This window comes from Apis laboriosa, unplaced genomic scaffold (assembly GCF_014066325.1).
Source record: "Apis laboriosa isolate Shangri-la unplaced genomic scaffold, ASM1406632v1 scaffold23_cov150, whole genome shotgun sequence".
NCBI classification, from domain to species: Eukaryota; Metazoa; Arthropoda; class Insecta; order Hymenoptera; family Apidae; genus Apis; species Apis laboriosa.
Genome location: NW_025222452.1, coordinates 3,708,676 through 3,721,991, shown reverse-complemented (window position 1 = coordinate 3,721,991; position 13,316 = coordinate 3,708,676). Strand labels below are relative to the sequence as shown.

At 26.8% G+C, this 13,316-nt stretch overlaps 2 protein-coding genes across 6 annotated transcripts; both read left to right on the top strand.

Annotated features, from left to right (window-relative positions):
- Positions 1 to 577: 577 nt before the first annotated feature.
- LOC122713431 lies at positions 578 to 8,307 on the top strand. Its single transcript, XM_043933863.1, has 23 exons — positions 578 to 647; positions 715 to 903; positions 980 to 1,255; positions 1,394 to 1,517; positions 1,620 to 1,771; positions 1,870 to 2,004; positions 2,067 to 2,286; positions 2,357 to 2,684; positions 4,529 to 4,667; positions 4,754 to 4,894; positions 4,971 to 5,114; positions 5,203 to 5,284; positions 5,384 to 5,604; positions 5,692 to 5,844; positions 5,954 to 6,069; positions 6,181 to 6,495; positions 6,558 to 6,697; positions 6,786 to 7,075; positions 7,152 to 7,350; positions 7,457 to 7,593; positions 7,684 to 7,795; positions 7,873 to 8,011; positions 8,167 to 8,307. Exons 1-23 carry the CDS (start codon positions 578 to 580, stop codon positions 8,305 to 8,307), a joined length of 3,963 nt encoding a protein of 1,320 aa, XP_043789798.1.
- Positions 8,308 to 11,428: 3,121 nt separating this feature from the next.
- Positions 11,429 to 13,036, top strand: LOC122713495 (ATP-dependent Clp protease proteolytic subunit). 5 transcript variants are annotated; one of them, XM_043934026.1, is made up of 5 exons: positions 11,429 to 11,500; positions 11,867 to 11,950; positions 12,101 to 12,235; positions 12,349 to 12,739; positions 12,799 to 13,036. In XM_043934026.1, the coding sequence occupies exons 2-5, from the start codon at positions 11,915 to 11,917 to the stop codon at positions 12,939 to 12,941; spliced, it is 705 nt and encodes a 234-aa protein (XP_043789961.1). In that variant the 5' UTR covers positions 11,429 to 11,500; positions 11,867 to 11,914; the 3' UTR covers positions 12,942 to 13,036. The 5 variants fall into 5 exon arrangements, with proteins under 5 accessions (XP_043789961.1, XP_043789957.1, XP_043789962.1 ...); XM_043934022.1 differs by having other exon boundaries at positions 11,467 to 11,608; XM_043934027.1 differs by lacking the exon at positions 11,429 to 11,500 and adding an exon at positions 11,507 to 11,666.
- The last annotated feature ends 280 nt before the right edge of the window (positions 13,037 to 13,316 follow it).

Below are 13,316 nucleotides of genomic sequence, written 5' to 3'. Positions count from 1 at the left end.
TGACGTCGACCCATCATAGATTCAAGCACAATAAGGAACTAGTAGGGCCAGGCACAATAAAATTCGGCCGTCACGTTGTAGACAGCGATCTGTTAGAAACGACAAGTCATATTAAGTATCTATATAGCGAGACTATTAAATAAACACATATTGTCTATTGTCACGAAAAGTGTATTCATTGTTAAACGCTGACCCCTTTCTCCAAGAATTTTGATTATAGACCTGATATTGAATTGAATAAACACACTTATGAAAAAAAACTTATGGTACTATTATTTCTTGAACATAATTCTTGAATATAATAATAAATTTATCGCGAGAATTTTATATATATATATTTTCTCATTACTTGACATATAAAAAAAGGAAAAAGTAACTTGCAATGTAAAATATTTAATAGTATAGTAATCTATTGATTGATCATACTGAAGTTGCTTAGTTGATTTTTTATATAAAAGAAAATCATTTACATCGATAATATTATTTTCGTTGTATAACGAAAAATCGAAGTTGTTGAATTAATAAAATTGAATCAAATTAGATTGAATCAAAATATATAAATAAATAGATGTAGAAAATGGCACAAAAAAGAGGCGAATATGCTAGAGCTATGCGAAGAAAAACTCGCAAATTGGAGATACGCACCGGTAATTTGATGTAACCTAAATTTCGTGTATTAATTATCTTGATAAATCGTAATTATATAATCGACAGAGCAAGAAAGAAGAAAGAGAGAATATAAACGCGATGAAAGGGTAGATAAAAAATCAGAAATCGCACGGATGAGAATCGAATATCACACGAAAATATTTGCCTCGATGTGTCCGGATGAAATCTTGGATCATTACGACGATTATAAAACTCGAATGTATTATACGACTTTAATGCTTGGCGATGTGTCGGGTATAATAACGATTTCATAACGAATAAAAAAAATTAAATTTCATAGAAAAGGATAGAAAAAGAATTTTTCGTCAAGGTTTCACAGACCTCGCCGAGAAATATACTAAAATTGGAAAAGGCGGACCATCGAAATTGTCAGAGACATTGAACTCTTATATCGGTGCTATGGTGCAAGAAATACTTTATCACGAAGGTGACGTGTTGAAATTTTCCGGGGACGCGTTCATAGTGATGTGGAAGCTTCACAAAGGGATGATGATGCGAGATTTGGCCGTGACAGCGATGCAAACTGCTTGTATCATTCAAAAACACTTTGGAACTTACGAAACTGAAATTGGAGTCACTCTTAAAGGTTTGTTCATTGGCTGAGAGAGAGAGAGAGAGAGAGAGAGAGAGAGAGAGAGAGACAAACATATCTTTTAAGCGTAACAATCGAATATAAATCGAAATACAAAATTTATTGAAATACGATCGATATTGTTTCTTAAAGTAAAATTGGCAATTGCTTCTGGGAAAACATATTTCACGTCTATCGGAGATCCAGACACCATGTCTCACTACATTATCACCGGAAAACCGGTGTGGGATGTGAAATTTGCTGAAGGCCTTTGTCGGTAATTAAAAAAAAAAAAAAAAAAAAGAAAAAAAAATCTCACGTTTAATTATCTCACCACGATAATTTAAGAAATCATCATCGTTCGCGTTAATTATATTAGAGGAGGTGATATCATAGTAGCTCCCAGTAGCTGGCAATGGGTGAATCCGCACGAATATATCCATGAAACACTTCCCGATGGTATACACACTCTTATTATAACTTGCACAGCCTTATGGTATCAAATTAGGGAAGATGAAATGACCGAGGAAGGTATTGTAATTAAAATTATCCCATTTCGTTTGTTAATTTCGATTTTTTCATCGCGATTCCTTATTAAAAGTAAATTATTTTATTTTATTTAAAACAAGAGGAGGAATACATAGTAGAAAAATACGATCCAACTATCATAGCCAGAATGCATTTAGAGGAGAAACCTGAATTGACCGAATTGCTGACCAGGCAACGATACGAGCATGAAAAGTTCGAGGACGTCGATTTCAGCTGTAAGAAAATCGTATCGTGTGTCGAAATAAATATATTCTATGCTTAGAAACGCATGTTTTAGTACGGCCTAAAGTTATAAAAGCGGCAGAAAGTCATCTGAAAGGAGCTTTAAAAAGTTACATGTTGAGACCTGTCATTCGTTCCGTGGAAATGGACGAACCATTGGAATATCTAACCGAAATGAGACAAGTGGTGATTCTCTTCATCAATGTGATCACCATCGATGTGTACAAAGAAGCGTTAGTCAATTTAGTGAATATCGTTTATAAACTTGTATGCCAGTAAGTTATTATCTCTTCCTCCTTCGCATCTTCCTTCGTAACGCTCCTTTCACTTTCCTTTCGTTCCAAGGATCGTCGGTGAAATGCACGGATGCGTGAACAAGACGTCCCTCTTCGACAAAGATTTGATGTTCCTCTGCGTGTTCGGTTTAAGAGGCGATAAGCACGAATTAGAGTCGCAGATCGGTTTGAAATGCGCGTACAAATTAAGATCGATTCTCGCGGCGATGAAAAATATTAAATCTGTGACCGTAGCTGTGACCACAGGGATGACGTATTGTGGAGTAGTTGGGCATATTTTGCGAAGGGAATACACAGTGATTGGAACGTCGGTGAATAAAGCTGCGAGGCTTATGGTAGCGTATAAGGACAAGGTAAGAATTAGCGGATCTTTAAATGTTATTTTGCAGAAGACAAGGGAAAATAATGAAGAATCGGTAGGTGATTTGTGATCGAGAAAGTTTTCTTCATTCTCATCTGGAGGCTAGCCATTTCATTTTACAAGAGCCAAAATATTTAAAGGGAATCTTACATATTGGACCGATATACGAGTTCGAAGAACATCCAAAGTAAATATATTTCTCATATATAATGTAATGTTTATACGATATGTATGATTAGTATATTTTGAAAAATTATAATAATTATTAAATTTATGTCTAATAATAATAATAATAATAATAATAATAATAATAATAATAACAATAGGTTGGTCTCGTCGTATTTAATTTGGAATTCATATCCTTTACTCGATCGAATCAATGAAATGAAAACGTTTAAATCGATGTTAACAAAATTGATACAGTATAATGCTATAAATGAAGAAAAGCGTGGTCCACGACCAGAATACAATACGCTTGTTATAAAGTGATTATCCTTACCTTTTATCGTTTTTTTTCATCTCATTATCATTGAAATATTTTGTCCCTGATATAATATATTTTCCATATATTTTCCCCCTGGATTCAAAGGGGTGAACCACGAATAGGAAAGACAAGATTACTAGATGAATTTACACGAAACATTTCACCGAATATACGTTATAATTATATTAACTTGCAACCAGAAGATAGCCAGGTTCATACTTCATTTAAAATTATTATAAAATTTCAATCTCTTATTATATAGATATCGCTAATGTTTCTTTTTCAAATCCTTGACACCAACCAAATGTGATTTATTTCTCAGTGCAGATCCCGTATATGATGATGAATTTAATATTTTCAAAACCTCTTGATTTTACCGCGATGTCTACGCAAAAAGAACGCGAGGATAAACTACTTTTGCGTCTAGGAAAAGTGAAATACCCGTATTTCCTGTGCGTTTTCAATGAACCTTTCAACGTAAAATTCCCTATCAGTACTGATTACAACGAATTAAACGAGACACAGAAACGAAAGCTTTTAAGGAAGTTCTTATTAAAATTAATAAAAAGTAGTTTCAGAGAGTTGTGGGTGAATATCATAGATGATGCGGAATATAGCGATGCAAATTCCTTAGAGGTATTTGACGTTTTCATGAAAAAAGATACAATCTTCTTTGTGATTAGCATTGGGCGGAAAGTAGGCACGGACTTCCCAATATTCTTCAATATTCTTAGCAAAACACTAGTAACTTGTTTAATTCTTCTTTTATAAATGTAAATTATATATACCAATGATAAGTAAAATCGTTTGTTAAAAGGTAATAGAATTGGTTGGAATAGACAAGTGGTATCATGCTGCGTTAGCGTGTCAGATGCTTAACGTGGATGGTCTACCCGCGGAGCTTGAAAAGTAAATTTTGATCAAATTTTTTTAAAAATTATCATCCGAACATTTACAACAATTCAAATTCTATTATTATAACTCGACGCGAAAATATTTTCTTTCTTTTTTTTTTTTTTTTTGAAGAATAATACAAAAAAAAAGTTTTGGTAATCCTGGTTGGATCGAAAGTTATCTATTGAGTCTTCTTCAAGTTGGAGATATAGAAATAGTACATATAACGAGAAGAGAAGCGAATAATAAAGGTTACGTGTTACCTCCTGCATATATGTTGAAAAGGTGTATTTGAAAATCAATGCTCATGCGTAATGCATAAATACTAATTCCACGAAATTTTCATCAGATTTGTTTCGCACGTAGATGAAATTAAGGATGTTCGCGATGATAGATGGCAGATGTACATGGCTAGTTATAAGGTACGTTCTTCGTTGGTCAAAAGTTTATCCTTAATACTCCTTAATAATGTTTTACTTCAGGAAAGCAAGCCTGTGATAACAAAGCCGGGAAATATGCGTAGACATTTGAGTATCGATCCTGAGGAAACTAAGATCGCCGTTTGCAACATTTCAAAAAGTTTCACGTATGGGGAGGAAAATTCTGAAATTACGATGGATGGTAGAAAAAAAATAATTCATTTATTATTGGCATCGTATCGATAAATAATAAAAAATATCAAGAATAACAGAAAATATTTATATCAGTTATGATATTGAAGCTTTTCGATTCATTGACACCTCTTGATCAACTTATTTTGAAATATGCTTCCGTGATCGGGGAAACTGTAAATAGACAGATGTTAGAAAGTTTAATGGCCATCACTTCTAAAAGAGACATCGGTCTTGGTAACGCATATATTTATTGTTATTTCTGAAATATAATATATCTAATTGAAGATTAGAAAAATGCATAATTTATTAGCTCTTATGAAACTCTTCGAAATACGAATCTTTGGCTGCGCAATTGGGGATTTTACCAAAACTAAAGGCCCTATAATATTTATCAAAAATATACGAAATAATAACTCAGATGTCTTCTGCAAGTGTATTGGCCTTACTATCCCAGGTACGTATTAATTGCAACGTATTAATACAGAAATAAATAAATCGTATAAATAATTGACTCGTACTAATGAAAAGATACGTTTCCTTAGATGAATTGAAAGATTTGCCAAAATATGCTTCTTGTGGGTTGATAAGATTCAAAATGACGATGTTCCGTGAAACTACTTATCGGTATTAATTTTTTTTTTTTTTTTTTTTTTTTTTAATACGAGTAAATTATTATTATATCAAGAAAAATATATTAAAAAATTTAAATTTATTATAAAATAGATTACTGACAGAAAATCAGAAAATAGAGTTGCACAATCAAGCATTGAAATATTTACAATATCATACAAGACGTTGTATTTCTTGCGGAGAAGGTCGATTCGTAAAATTATTAGGAGAAATATCGAAAATAGAAGAAACAAAGAAAAGAATAACAGAGGTAGATGAGATATTCGAAAAAGATGTTTATGAAGAGAAAGATATTGAAGATGAAAAAAAGAAAAGTAAGTTGAAATATTTCAAAAATTGTTTTTAACTTTCATTTGATTTTATTTGAATAACATTATATAACAAGATATGTTAAATAATAGAAGGCAAGATATTTCTTACTTGTATGAACATATTTCGAACTATCGAAAGAAAACCAACACTCACATTTTCGGACTTGGATTTTTCCAATTGCCTATGTGATCTGATATTGATGACTACGTATACTCAAATGCTTGATCATTGTCGTGGTATTGGTAAATATATTCCTTAAAATACAATTCGCTTAATTGGCAATTAACATAATATATATTAATATACGCCAACATAATTAATGTTTTAATTAATTAAAACATTCTATTTTAGGAAAACTGAACGTAATACTAACTGCTCTTTTAGAATTTGCAGAAATTTGTATAATTTCTTTCAATATACCGCAAGCTAGAAAGCTTTTAAAAGAAAGCGAAGATGTCCTCGAAAAGGTATTGAAATTTCTAAAATTTCTTTTCTAAAAATTGAATATCTATAAAATTTCTTTCTTTAAAATTAATCGAAATACTTAATAAAAATAATATAATCTTATCTATCTAAAGCTACTTGAATCGAACGAAAATGAAATAGTCATTTTCCCCTATTTTGCTGCAAAAATACAAATTCTTCAAGGCCAATGTCTTCTTGAAACCGGTTCCATTTTTGAAGCTGAAGAATTATTCGAAAAGGCAATGTTCAATTTAGGGTATAAATTTCCAAAACTTGAAATGATGATCGATATAAATTCGATAATGCAATTATTGAATCTGAAATTAAAATTCGTTTTTATGAAAGATATTAAATATTTCGAAGAGGAATATCAGGATTATACTAAACAATTAGCAACATGTTTGATACAAATGTTTAAACTCTACAGGGTAAGTTGAGTTTTTTTTAAAATTATTTGAAGTTAGCACACATTTACGCTCTTATTGTATAGATTAAAGGAATGAAAAAGCACGCTCGTTTAGCAGCAATTTGGAGTTTGAACGCAGCTTTGGATCTATCTATTAAGGATACACGTACTCTCTGTATATCGCTCAGCAATATGTTAATCACTGCACATATGTATCAAGATAGGTGAGAATTTTTATAGCACGATAGGATATATATATAGGATATATATAAGATATACGATATTCTAACAATACGTTTTACTCAATTCCAGATATATCATACCTTATTTAGAAGAGAAGGGTATTCTTATTTCTAGTGAGAAGACAAGATTACTCGAAGCTCAGGAATTGAAAGTGATCGCCCGGCTTTATGCGGCAATATTTTTTTCTCGATGGTTAAGAGCAGACTGTGCGAAAGCCATCCACATTGGTTTCATTACTAATAGAATAGCCACTACGATTGGATCCACATCCTTGAAAATATTAATGCTACCACGATTAATTCATTTGTTATTATCGTCTTGCCGACTCTCGGAAGCAATCACTCAATTAAGAGAATTGGGTAATGATTTATTTACGATATTTAAATACCAGTTGTAATAAAATCATTTTTGTAAATGTTTTCCATGATTTTCTAGAATTTGTATCCCATGATCATTTTGATAAATCTGGACGTACTTGGTACTATGCACTTTGCGCTGACATTTATTTAGATACTGGAATGTCAATTATATCTTTTCAAATTTGCGAACAATATTTTCTTCATGAGGGCGAACGAATGATAAATTTATACAATCCAGAAGCAGAAAATCGATATTTCATATGCATGTGGTTATGGTATGCGGATATAAATTATTGTTCTTGTTGTTCTCTAAAAAACTGAAAAAAATGTATAATTGACATTAATTGATAAAAAAAAAAATTGGTTATATTTTTTTTAAAGGTGCATTAGAACTGAACAATGGGATGCTGCAAAAGTATGGAGAAATAGATTCATAGAAACCCCCATTATGGATGAACATATAGTAGTAGCAACAATAACTTTTTTAAAAAAACTCGAAGGGCTATTAATTCTTTATGGTATAAATTTTTATTAAAAGAATTTATTGCAAAATTATAAGATAATTTAATAAATTATATATTATTTATAATAAAATTTCATCGATATAGTGCATAAATTAAACACCAGAAATATAGCTGCAACTATTACTATGAGAGAAATAAAAAATATGTTTAAATATGCAAAAAAAGTGACCAAGATTGTTATAATTACAATTCCTAGGTATATAAAATTAATATTCCAATTATAAAATATATAAATAAAATTATGAAATTAAAAAAAAATGTTTGAAATTACAGATATATGTTATTAAAAGCATATTATTGGATGATAAAATCACAAAAAAGTAAAGCAATAAAGATGTTAAAAAAAGTAAAAAAAGTATGCGAAAAAATGGAAAATAAATTGATTCTTATATGGGCACAACATTGTGAAAAGGTTTCTTTTAATATTAGAAATAATACTTGTGTTTTCAAAATAAAAATAATTTATTAAATAAGAGAGAATCATTTGATATATTTTTTTTTTCGTTTAAATATAAAGAATAATGTTGTAATAATATATTGTAAAAATATTTAAAAATATATTTTCAGGTTTGGTTAAGCGGAATTTCTCCTCTACATACAGAAATGTGGAAAGAGATCTCGAAGATAAATAAGTGGGATGAAATCAATGCAAATAATTCACATATGATACTTTTTACTTTTCCTCTGCCAAACTATCTTTTTTTGTAATTTTTTATTATAATTATAATTATAATATATCTAATTTAAAATAGTTATAATATAATAATAAAATATATATAATATCAAAATATTACTAAAAACGAAATTTTTTTTATATGTATAAAAATAACTTCTTTTTATATTTTATATTGGAAGAATATATATATAATATTAAACTCACAATTATAATAAATATTTTCGATTATGATTCAATCAAAAAATCTATTATTAAGCAAAGATTTTCATCTTAATATAATAATCATATTAGAATTTCATTGATAATGAAAAATCCCATAATATCCCACAACAAATAATAAGATATTTATAATCCAATCTATATAACCAAAATATTCAAAAAAAATTTTGCAAAGTCTGAATTAAATTTGATATGCGCAATTCTTAGCTTGACATTGCTTTAAATAAATTGGAACTAATCATGCTTTGGAAAGCGATTCCAATTGTTAAGTCTCACTACGAAACGAGTGATTAATTTAAAAAAAAATATAATGTAAATTATTAAAATTAATTTTCAAAAAAAAATTCAGAAAGATTTAAAACATAAGGAAAAAATTTAACATAAAAATTAAATAAGTCTAAAAATAATATAAATATCAATAATATAAAAATTTAACATAAATGGATATAATAAAAATTAATCTTTTATGATCTTTGAATGCCAAAAATATTTTCTCAAAAACACTTACAACTATAAAAATTGGATAAAATAGATTCTATTAAGGTTTTTAATTAGTTAAATTAATAAACTAATGATGCAATAAAGTTAATCCGAAATCAGCACTGTTCTCACTAATAAAACATTTATTAAATGCAAAGTATGTATAACTTTAAATTATATACAAAATCGAATACTAATATCTTCGATAATGAAATTATACAGCGATCGAAACGCAATTGACGATTTCTTTCTATCGTAATCATAATTTCGATAGGCAAGATTGAATATCATAAATGGTACATAATTATCAATGGTAATTGATAATTATTTTTAGACTCAAACCAATAGTTTAAAATATAAAATATTTAAATATAATTTTTAAAATTCTATTTATATTTTATTAATTTTATATTATTAAATTTTATTAATTTATTTTATAACAGATTTTTTATTATAAATAACTATTATTTTATATAATATAATAATCATTTATTGGATTTAATAATTTTAAAAATATATTTTATTATTTTATTTTTATTATATTTTATTAGTATATATTTTTAATTTATTGTTTTAAGAATTTTTTTGTTTATATTAATTCAATTTATAAATTTTTCTTATTCAATTTAATTGCTAAACGTATAACAACGATCATATATTTTAAGTATTCCAATACATATAAGAAAATGTATTGGATATTATTATATAAAAAAATTTATAATATTATTTATATAATATATATGTAATATTATATATCTATATATCTATATAAAACATTATTATATAAAAAATGAAATTCGAAACAAATGATAGTAACAAAATTTCAATTTTTTTCTGAGTTTACTTTGAAATAATTGATAAAATTCTAGTATTAAAATAAATACAATATTATATAAATACATGATTAATTAAATATATATATGTGTGTATTATATAATATACATATATATATACATATATATATATATATATATATAATTCCAGCAAAAATAATTTATAAATATATAAATAAATATTATTAATACGTATATAAATAAATTTATATTAATTAAAAATGCAAGCTGCACCTTCATCCTCTTGTACATCGCCAGTATCTTCTGCATTATTTTTACAACCTTTGCCTCGTAATTCTAATATGGTATGTTTAAAAAATATATGTAGAGTCTAAAATTCCTATATAAATAAAATAATATTTCAACAGGTTTGTTATTCCACTATCCTTCCTTTTGTTCCCACAATGCCTAGAGGTTTTGCATGTTATTTTAATAAATATCGCCCATATACAACATTACGCAATGTTTGCACTTTTACTTGTCCTCCTTATAGTAAGTTTTTAATCAATAAACATAATGTAAAATAAAAAAATAATAATAAATTTTTTTCAGCATCTAGTGTATATAGGTGCTAAATAGAATTCTATAAATAAATAAATATTTACAAATAATTTAAATGATATTAGTTTTATGATATTATAAAATGCATAAAAAACCATATGTGAAAGTTATTAAATCCTGAAAAATATAAATGAAACAAATATAAATTCGTTTTAAATCATTTTATTTTAAATCATAATTTAAACAATATCTATTTTACATAATGCTTTACCATTCTCTTATTTTACTTTGCGTAGCATGTGTTAATATCCATGTGTTTTTTTCCTTTTTAACTCTTTCCACTTGATTATGTCTTGGTTTTTCTTTACATATTATGTATTTCCTATTATTCTTCCACATTAATAAACAATGTTTACATCTTCGGTGTAATAAAGTTTTTGTTTTTAAACCACATGTGAAATTATATATTGGTAGTAATGGTTGAAGTAATTTAGATGTAATTTTATTCACATGCATGCTTGAAAAATTTGAATATTGTTTATTACATGTTTGATGTATATTATTATTTATAATTCTTGTGAATGATTCCACAGATGACAATTTCGGAACAATAAATCCTATAGTTTGACAAGTAGTTCTAAATGATGTAAATATATTCATTGTTTCTAGAAAAATACATATTTATATAGATACGTTAAAATTTTATAGATTTTTACAATACAATATATTAAATAATTTGAAAAATTCTTACATCAAAATACAAAAAAAGATAACCTCAACTTTCAAACAAAATTTTATTAAATATTGAAAACAAATAAATTTACGATGATTTATAAATTATTATAAATTAAAATTTATAAATTAATCTTTTCTATCTCATAAAACTTTCGTATGATAAAAATCTACGTTTTTTTCTTACTTATTCTACTTATTCTACTCTTTCTTTGTTACCTTACTACCTTCATTTATATTATGATTACATAAAGCAGATTTACATGATTGCGAATAATAAAAACATTACAGATTATTCATATGTATTACATTAAATATATGTAGAAAATTATTTTAATTATATATTACAAGCATAATGTTTTTAATGCTACCAATAAATTTAGCTATGTAAAAAAAGCCATGTAAATAAATAAAACACATTGTATAAAGAAATAGCCTATTTACGTCGCACTTAGGACAAGTTAGTTTTGACTGCCATTTCATAAAAAATTCTTTGTAATTGGATTAACTGATTTGTTCGAATAGAAAGTTGAAGATGAAAAATGGAATATATTAAAAATTTCTTTGTGTAAAAAAAAATCTAATTAAAAGAAATAAAATATAACCTACAAGAGCTTAAAACAATTGTACGATAAATTAAATATTTAGACCAATTTTTTCAATTATCATACAATTGATGTAACTGTATTAATGAAAAATCTTTTTTTTTGATATTATAATAAGTTATGATAATAAATTTTTATTTAGGTTATGTTTTATTCTTTAATTTCTTAACAAAGATCTTTCAAACTACTCATTAGTTTATTATGTAAAGTATTATTTGCAGCAATATATATCCAAGTTTAATGATCATAATAAGCGTAAAATTATAAAAATGTTAAGAAAACTTAGTAATCTGTTACAAATTTTTGTAAGTATTTCAAAATATCAAATTATATGATTTAATATAGTTATTCACATTAATAATTTGACACTATTAACTATTAATTTTTAAACTTTTAAATATTTAATTTATATTTATAATTTTATATTTCAATCATTAATATCATTAAATTTATAGGTTCCTGGTCAAAAAGTAAGCAAGCGATATCTAAATTTTATACCTGTTGTTGTAGAACAAAGTGGAAGAGGAGAACGTGCATATGACATTTACTCGCGTCTTTTAAAAGAAAGAATTATTTGTTTAATGGGCCCGGTACTGCTTAATATATTTTTTCTTTAATTTAGTACTATAATTAATTCTAAATTTAATTTTAAAATTTTTAATTTATCATTAATTTTCAAGTTAAAGAATCAAAAATTTTACAGATCACAGATAATGTGTCTTCAGTAGTGATAGCTCAACTTCTATTTCTTCAATCAGAAAATAGTAAAAATCCAATTCATATGTATATTAACTCACCTGGTGGAAGTGTCACAGCTGGACTTGGTATATATGATACCATGCAATATGTTCTACCTCCTGTTGCAACATGGTGTGTAGGACAAGCATGCTCAATGGCAAGTTTATTACTGGCAGCAGGAACAAAGGGTATGCGCCATTCGTTGCCTAATGCAAGAATTATGACACATCAGCCATCAGGAGGTGTATCTGGTCAAGCTACTGACATACAGATACAAGCTCTAGAAATATTAAAGCTTAAAAAGCAAATTAATAATTTATATGTAAAACATACAGGTTTAGATCTGGAAAAAATAGGTATGTTAACTTGTAAAAACATATTACACAAATCTTTATAATATATTATAAATTTACAGAACGATGTATGGAAAGGGATAATTTCATGAGTCCTAAAGAAGCAAAGGAATTTGGAATTATAGACAAAGTACTATCACACCCAATGCAAGAGGATGAACCAGATAGCACTAAAGCTGTTCTTGAAATTTCCACTCAACCTTAATTAGGATTAAATAAAATATGCTTAAAATTATGAAATTTTATTAAAACATGTATTTATCAATATTTAAAAATAGTAATAAAATATTTTTAAAACAATTTATATCATGTATATAACTTTAAGTATAGCAAATGTGTCCATGTTTTGTAAATATTATGTAAATATATAACATACAATAATGATTTCATATAAATGATGAACATAAATGTATTGATGAAAAATCAATCATATCACTTATATATTATTCATCAGGCAAGCAATATATCACCAAGCATTCTCGCAATATGCTAAAAATATATAATGCTATAATTGTAGGAAAAACTACATGAAATTATGGAAGACAAGATTTTGTATCAAAATATAATAAAATATAATTAT

Bases quoted from the DNA above. Each gene is read 5' to 3' on its own strand.
- LOC122713495 (XM_043934026.1), top strand. From the start codon at position 11,915: ATGTTAAGAAAACTTAGTAATCTGTTACAAATTTTT. The intron at 12,236-12,348 runs GTACTGCTTAAT...AAAATTTTACAG, and splicing joins TTATTTGTTTAATGGGCCCG to ATCACAGATAATGTGTCTTC. The intron at 12,740-12,798 runs GTATGTTAACTT...ATAAATTTACAG, and splicing joins TTTAGATCTGGAAAAAATAG to AACGATGTATGGAAAGGGAT.
- LOC122713431 (XM_043933863.1), top strand. From the start codon at position 578: ATGGCACAAAAAAGAGGCGAATATGCTAGAGCTATGCGAAGAAAAACT. The intron at 904-979 runs GTATAATAACGA...TTTTTCGTCAAG, and splicing joins AATGCTTGGCGATGTGTCGG to GTTTCACAGACCTCGCCGAG. The intron at 2,685-4,528 runs GTTATTTTGCAG...GTTTTACTTCAG, and splicing joins GAATTAGCGGATCTTTAAAT to GAAAGCAAGCCTGTGATAAC.